We start from the raw sequence: 8046 nt of genomic DNA, 5'->3' as shown, positions 1-8046 counted from the left end.
GGATGAAGAGGTAGACAATTCTGAGAAAGTGAAACAGAGACATCCAGTTTGGCTTCAGATACAAAGGGAGCTTTCTAACATTCTGACTCATGGTTTTGTAGCACATACAATGTTAGCATAGCCACGTATATTTCCAGACAAGACATTCAGTCACCGAAATTATGAAAAAGAGTAAATAAAAATTGCCTCAAATGCAATAGACTCATGTAAGTTAATTATAATTAATTTTTAAGTCATCCTATGTAAAATCATTATTCTGAAAGAAGAGACCTATCAAGGACTCCATTAAATTGACATAGAACTGTGTTAAGAATATTGATTTTAGCTAGAAAAGTACTGGTGAGAGAAGAGGGGAAGGAAAAAGATTCTTTTTTTAAATAATGTTATCTATGGGTTTCAGTCTTACAGGCTGAATGCTGGAAGTGAAAACAATTGCTTTGGATTGTTTTACAATAACAGCTGTGGTTGTTGAAATAGCTGCAGACATTATGCCTTAAATCTTCCTGTGAAAGAACGACCAGTGCTCCACTGACTTTGAATCTATGCTGACCAAGTATAGACTGCACTGTGTTGGTCAAACAGGAAAGCAGATGGGAGGAGAAAGGAGGGAAAATAAATTATTTTTGTTTGTATTTAATAAAATTTGGCCTACAGGCTTTATGTGACTCAGTGCTGAACATCTGGGATTGATCATAGGATCACAAACTGGAAAAGAGTCATCTGGCTTCTAGAAATAAACACATTCAGTTCTTCTTCCACAACTTTATTTTTTTAATGCTAAACTGCAACAGCCATTTTAAGTCTTTTTAATACTTGTAGCCACAGTATTTTTAACTTTTTAGTAATGTTTAGTATTACTTTTTCACATCGTGGCATCAGACAACTTAAATTTCATTTAATCCTGGACTGGCAGTAGTGTTTGGGATTGCCCTCCACACTCACACACTCACAGTTAATTCACTACTTTTTTGCTTCAAAATTTTATGAAACAATGGTAGTCTTGCAACTCCGACTTTTATTAGTTCCATTCCTCACAAGCATCATGGGAGCAGCACAATATATGTTGCAAGATGTAGCACTGATGAACTACATTGACCGGCGTTTCCTATCTTTAGAGGTAAGAGCTGTCTGTATCGTTCTGTAATGCTGTCTAACTCCAAAGAGGTTTGAAAATGTATGAATGTTCTTCTGTGTGTATGAACACAGAACAGTTTGTATGCTAAACAATATCAGGAAGATAAATTTCCAGCTTTTTCAAATAAATAAGTAAAATTGTAGCTAAAACTTTAACTATAATGATACCTAATTACCACATCATTATTTATTGCAGGATATCATTTCAGAATGTTATATTTTTATTCTGTTATCACTTGTATTTTTTTATGATGCCAGTGAATTTATCTAAATATGCAAATCTTTTTACTACTGTCACAGTCCATCTTAGGGAACAGTATAACCATACTGTCACCAGTAGAAGTGCTGTGAAGTATTAACAAGGAGACAGAAATTTATTGGGTATTTTTTCCATGTACAGATGAACCTACCTGAAAGAGCAGTTTAAGACACCTTTATATAAACTAACAGTGTATCTGCACTTTAACTAGGAGCTGAAATAATTCTCTTACAGCTGGGAGACTGAAATAGGTATTTGCTTTCAATTAATTATAGAAAAGTATCAGTACCTACTTCTTTTTCTGCAGTAAAAAAACTACCAGTACTGCAAAATACCTTTTTAGTATTGGCCTGCTGTAATAATAGATAATTTATCTTAAATCATTAACATGCCCTTGGCTCCTGACCTGCATTGGTAGACTTCTAGAGAAGCTTTAACTTGTCTGATCTCGCGTTCCCTTTCTGTACAAAGCTCTCACTGGTCTTAATTTCACAACACAGCAAGAACTGAAGGATTAGCCTGGTATTCTCTTCCCATTGTGTACACTGAGATTTAAATTTTATTAATCAGTATAGGAATAAACTCACATGGTAATTTCCATTCATTAAAAATGATGGAATTCTACCTGTGGCATTTGGTGCAAGAGGCACCAAACAAAGAAGAGGAAAAAGGGTGAGGCAGATATTGAAGAGAACACTTGAAAACATTTGAAATAAAGTTTTTGTAGAGAGTAATTAAAAAGCTTCCTGGGGACTTACGGTCAAGTATAAATGGGGGAGGGAGGAGACCTACCTACACAAATACCATACCTCGCAAAACAAACAAAGCACCACCTCCAGGTTTACAAGGAATACATGCATACTGCACTAATCATCCAGTAAACTCTGACATTCCCTAGTCAAACACCATCTTAAAACAAACCACCCAAAATCTGTGCATAAAGGACCAAATCAGAACACCCAATCTGGCAGTTAGATCTACTACAATTGTACGTCTGGGCTTACATATTGTCTCAATTTCCTCATCTTCCTAAAGTGGCAGTTGGGCTTCTATTTTCAGGCAACCTATGGTATTTATAGAAGCGGCTGCATTACAACAGAGAAATCACTTTCCTCACCTTAAAACTGTTGATAATTTGAATCTAGTTATAAAGAAACATCTGTATTCTTTTTTAAATATATCTAACAATTTGACAAAAAAAAAAAAACCAAACTTCTCAAACATTGAGATGTGAGTATTTCCATTTTCCATTTTAAATGGATGAAGAATAGCCACACGAGATACAGCCTTGGTCAGAAGAGGTGTATTTATGTGAAATGTTCACAGCTGTAGATTTCCTGCAGAAAACTTTCTGAGACTGCTTCACCAGCGGTCCTTCAGGAGGAGTTCCAAAAACAAGTGATCAGAGATCATGTCTCCCTAAGTATCACCAGCTGTTTCTACCAGAGCACTTTTCCCTTGTTAGGCAGCAAAACAAAGAGTCTGGTTGTCAGTAACCATATCAAGAAAAGAAAAAAAAAAAGTGTATTTTTGTCCAGAACTGTGAATGCTCATACTAGTCTAGTATGCCTAGGGGGAGCAGAAAGGAGAGAATAGCATGGTTTTTAAAGTAATCGTGAATGAGGTTTTAATCTATATAGAATATACATGTATATCCATGTATTTTCTTCCTGTGTTCTAACTCAAGATGAGGCTGGAAAAATGCAACCAAGACATACTGGATTACGTTGAAGAATTCCGGGACTTTTCAAAGATGGTACTGTCACGCCTGGCAGGACTGAACAATTATAAGGCTGAGGTTAAAAGTGAAGTAGAGACTTTGCTAACAAGAATTGAACGAGCACAAAGGGACATTGACTATTTTGGATCTGTCACAGATTCTAATGCATGTATAGAAGTACATGAAGACCTGGTGAAACAGCAGCTATTTGAAGAAGCAGAAGAAAAAAAGAAACTTAAACTCATGCTCAATGCAAGTAAGAAGAGTTTACTTTTCAGAACTTTGATGTGAATGAGCCAGTCCCCTAGTTAATGCATGCATGCTGATATAGGGATAACAGATTTTCACAAGTTATGTGAATATCCCAGATAATTGCATGGGGTTTTAGCTGTGTAAATACTAGACTTAAAAAAAAAAATTAAAAAAAAACAACCAGAAAACTAACCTACAAAAAAGGGATGGGAGAGAAAGTACAATTCAAACATTTATTTTGCAGATACTCAACTGCATATTAAATTGATTATTTGGAAGCTGCTTTTTATTATAAAGTAATGTAAAAAGCCTCTGTAGGTATGCTCTTGCAAAGCCCCAGAAAAAATGCCAGTGCATTTCTGAGTATTGCAGCTGTACCAAGGAATTGATGGCGGTCTATTTTTTTTTGGAGTGGGCAAGGGTCAAAACCTCAAACCAAAAGTGAACTCACAAGTTAATAAAAAAGCTTAATTCACTTCTACAGTTTGCATCTGTCTTACTGTCCTCTGCTATTCCTTCTCTCCCTCTCCCCTTCATGTGCTTTATCAGGAGAGCACACTGGCTTAGCTGCAAGCAAAGCTCAGTTCTGATTTGAAAATTCAGTGTTAAGATACCTAGTATGAAGAATACATACACAATATATAGTTTTTGAAAACAAATTAAGTTTTATATGTGTCTTTACCTTAAGAAAGTTGCGTTAATAGATGTAAATTACATATTGTAGACATATTTGAAGTAGTCTGTGTCATTTTCTTTCAACAGTAATACGAAATGAAAAAATAAACAACAAGAAATATAAACGGCCATTGTTTAAAAAGCCAGGTGAAAGATCTTTAGCATCATCAATTATACAATTCTTCTAACTTCAACGTACTTAGACTGATTTAATTTTACAAACAAGTTTACAATTTGTTCCTTGAACTTTTCCAGCAAAAGGATATTAAGGCAAATGGTAACAGAAGCAATCACCTATTCTGCTTCTAAGCTCTAATCCTACACCACAATTGAGTGCTCTGAAAATCAAGATTTCGTTTTTCCATATATAGAACATCAGGCATTTTTTTGAGAGGCAGAAAAATTTGGGGATTTTAAAACTGACCATGATAAGGACACTTTGAAAATTACATCTTTCTAAGAGTTACAGAGGGGAAAAAATTATTTTCCTTTTTCCCTTGCTGGAAATTACTTTTAATTTTATTGTAGCAGTTCATAGCAACTTCACTTTTGTGAGTACTAGTCAGATGCTTGTCCCATTGCAGGCGATGGCAAAACTAGTCTCTGTGTAGATTTTACAGCACTTAGAAAAAGTAGGAAGACCCACAATTCTAGCAAATAGCTCTGCTTCTGCGCTATCATATATTAACTGGAAGTTACAATTATTTTTGCTGAGTCGTTCCAAAACTCTAGCCAAAAAAAATGATTTTTTAAGTCCAACTTTGTTACTGGTTTTGGTTCACGTTCACACAGGCTTGAAAATAACAATCAAGTAGAATCATTGTTTTTACATGCAGTAGTTGATACCTCATCCTGCTTTGGGTGGGAAACAGGAAAGTATCTTCTGCACATTTTGATGTATGATAAGAAACAGTGGGCTTTGAAGGCCCACTTTGAATGTGGAAAACTTTGGTAAACTTTTTGCTCACTGTGAATGTCTCAGCTTCTCAGTCTTCCTCCAAGGTGCTATGAAAGCCAAGGGAAGTCAAAAATCTTCTCTCAAGAAGAGAGACAATATTCGTAGATTTCAGATAGTAATCTGTTTATGTCTCCTGCAGACAAATATGTTGCTAAGGCTGGCTAGGTATTTTGATTCAAGAGCTTTAAGTTTTTAGGATCTATCTAATCAATAAAGATCAGTTTGGGGAAAGCTATTGTGGCTTGCTCAGGGAAAGTGCATCCAGAGTGGGGACTTCCAAAAAAAAAAAATCCATGCTGTAGCAGCAATATCCAAATGCTTTGGTTAGAGGATATCAATACACACAAATGACATAAAGGTTGCTTTCTACAGGCAACTGGAATCTTGCCACTGACTTCAATAGGTTCATATCAGGCCAAATAGGGAGGCTGGCTTTGCTTTCTCCATTTCATCTACTGCCAGAACTTCCTGCCTTAGGGCTTTGTTTGTTCTGTTCACTAAAATGGCTGCACTTCACTAAAGGCAATTCTTTAAACTTCAAATAGTGTCTTTCATAATTTACAAGTGCCTTTGGTAAACAAGCTTGTTAATATGCTTTGCAGTAGAGTTTCTCCTGGAAAGGATGGTACTTGATAAAGATCTTCGCGTCTAAATGCTCAAGTTTTCACAAGCTTGGTGCTTTTGGGGCTTAAACATCTGTGCAAAGTGTATACAAAATGTAATGAAGCTAAAACTATGACTTGCTCTCTGCTGGTGACAATTTTATCCCTATAGTGAGGTAAACGACTATGTAATTCCACCAGCCATGCTTCTAGCATAAGAATTGATAACACAGACATCATATTACTTCATTTAAAGACCACCTTAATGTGTGGGCATTCCCAATTTTATGATCCATATATTTGTTCTAGTTCCTTTGTGCTGCAGGTGTTGGGAAGGGAAATGGGAAGATAAACCGGTGTTTTCACTTTGTTATGATGCTCTATTTTTATTTCTCTTCATATTAAAAATGCAAAAAAAGGCTAACAGAGGATAAGAGAACTCCTGAAACAAAAATACTATACACATGGTATATCAGGAAAATGGATTTTAATTTATATGCCTTCAATAAGAAATGAATTTGATTCTTTTACTGTGTTGATCTAAACCAGAAATCACTTCTCTGAAGTAAAACTTATAGCCCTGTAAAAGAACCGAGAAGAATAATCAGAGAATCAGTAACTGTGCTCTTGGTCTCCTCTCAGGTACACAAATAGAATCCCTTTTGGATAACACTGGTCTAACAGAGCAGAAAACAAAACACTGTGTAGCTCAAGATACACTGTTTCCTTAGCAGGATATGCTGAATATATTGAATAAAATTAGCTTTAACACTACTTACCATAGCCACGCTACTGACACCTTTACTGATATATTGACCCTGGCCTTATAGTTGGATGAAAAGGAAACTAAGTAATTCAAAGAAAGGAAACTAGAAAATTCAGACACTCTATTTTCTTTATTTATTTATTCGTTTATTTATTGTCTTTGGGTGTTTCCTTGCAGGTTGTGACCACATGCTTGCAGGTATTAAATCCCTAAAGATAGTTAAGAAGACTGGAGATAAGCATGGCTCTTGGATGAAAGATCCTGGCAAAAAGCATACAAAGATTTATTTATTAAATGGTTCTGTAAATAATGTTATTTTGGAATTTGCAAATATCATGACATTCATGGAAAGCAATCATACACTAAAAGCTCGCAGAGTTACCCTTCCGTTTCCCTGGGAAGGAACTGGCCACATCATATATCAGGGTTTCCTGTTCTATCACAAATATGGCTCCTTAAATGAGATCATTAAATTCAATATCCAGAAAAGAATAATAACTGACCAAATGCTACTGCCAGGGGCTGGAAGGATTCCTACCTATCAACTTTCTCCATCTACAAAAATAGATCTTGCCATTGATGAGCAAGGGCTCTGGGCAATCCACGCAGAACCTGAGACTGGAGGAAACATTGTAATTACTAAAATTAACCACATAACCATGGTGGTAGAGCACACTTGGGACACATCATGCAGTAGCAAGGATGCTGAAGCAGCTTTCATGGCATGCAACACACTCTATGTTGTGTACAACTTTCCTAGTGGAGGCACCTCTCGCATACAATGTGTTTATGATGTTTTGGGTGCTGTAAATACTTATGAAATCCCAGTATTGCATTTTCCAAAACGTCATGGGAGTCATTCTACTATACATTACAATCCTAAAGAAAAACAACTCTTTGCTTGGGGTGATGGATCCCAGATAATTTACAAGCTTCGCACAAAGCAAAAAGCTTAGAATCTTCAGCAAGTTTTCACATATACTTAAAAGCTAGCATTTCCATGTCAACATGGTCATTAAAGTGTATTAAAATTACATTATTCCCATCTGTAACAACTTTACAATCTATTTTACATAGATTTAGGCTTACATACCCCCAGTGATCCTAAACTAATGTCTGTTAAGAAAATGTAAAAAAGTAAAAACTCCATTAATACAAATTACATGATGACTAAATACCACACAAACACACACCCCCCACCACCAAATTAGTCTTAAAGACTAAGGTTAATGAAAAAAAAAAAAAAAGAATCCATCTATGACATGTTCTCTTCCTATCAAAACTGTATTCTGTTTCAGTGCCATGGAAATCAAATCAGAAGTCCTTCCTGTCCAGTATACATTATTTTCTGTCCAGTATAAATTATCTGACAACCTCCACTACCCTGAGGCTCACTGTAGGAAGCCTTCTTGTAAGCAATACAAAATCACATGCTTCCAGAGAAACTGGTGAGGCTTATTATGTCACAAAGCATAACAGTATCCATCCTCACAAAACATGGTTTATTTTTAATATATAGTTCTTGTCCGTTACACTAAGGCTATTCCTAATCATTGAACTTCTAGACTATTTCCATGAAGTTTCCAGATTTTTGTTATCCATATAGTTACAGAGTCCACTTTCCTCTGAGTCCAGCAAAATACCTGTACAGAAAAGGTGGCCCGGATGAGCACAGCAGTG

At 35.8% G+C, this 8046-nt stretch overlaps 1 protein-coding gene across 1 annotated transcript; it reads left to right on the top strand.

Annotated features, from left to right (window-relative positions):
* The first annotated feature begins 991 nt into the window (after nucleotides 1–991).
* Nucleotides 992–7322, top strand: OLFML1 (olfactomedin like 1). Its single transcript, XM_009641359.1, has 3 exons — nucleotides 992–1117; nucleotides 3081–3369; nucleotides 6544–7322. The coding sequence occupies exons 1-3, from the start codon at nucleotides 992–994 to the stop codon at nucleotides 7320–7322; spliced, it is 1194 nt and encodes a 397-aa protein (XP_009639654.1).
* Nucleotides 7323–8046: the final 724 nt, after the last annotated feature.

This window comes from Egretta garzetta, unplaced genomic scaffold (assembly GCF_000687185.1).
Source record: "Egretta garzetta isolate BGI_Z169 unplaced genomic scaffold, ASM68718v1 scaffold976, whole genome shotgun sequence".
Lineage (NCBI taxonomy): Eukaryota > Metazoa > Chordata > Aves > Pelecaniformes > Ardeidae > Egretta > Egretta garzetta.
The sequence above is the reverse complement of the archived record's forward strand: the minus strand, read 5'-3'. Positions and strand labels throughout refer to the sequence as shown.

Bases quoted from the DNA above. Each gene is read 5' to 3' on its own strand.
- OLFML1 (XM_009641359.1), top strand. From the start codon at position 992: ATGGTAGTCTTGCAACTCCGACTTTTATTAGTTCCATTCCTCACAAGC. The intron at 1,118-3,080 runs GTAAGAGCTGTC...TTCTAACTCAAG, and splicing joins GGCGTTTCCTATCTTTAGAG to ATGAGGCTGGAAAAATGCAA. The intron at 3,370-6,543 runs GTAAGAAGAGTT...GTTTCCTTGCAG, and splicing joins TAAACTCATGCTCAATGCAA to GTTGTGACCACATGCTTGCA.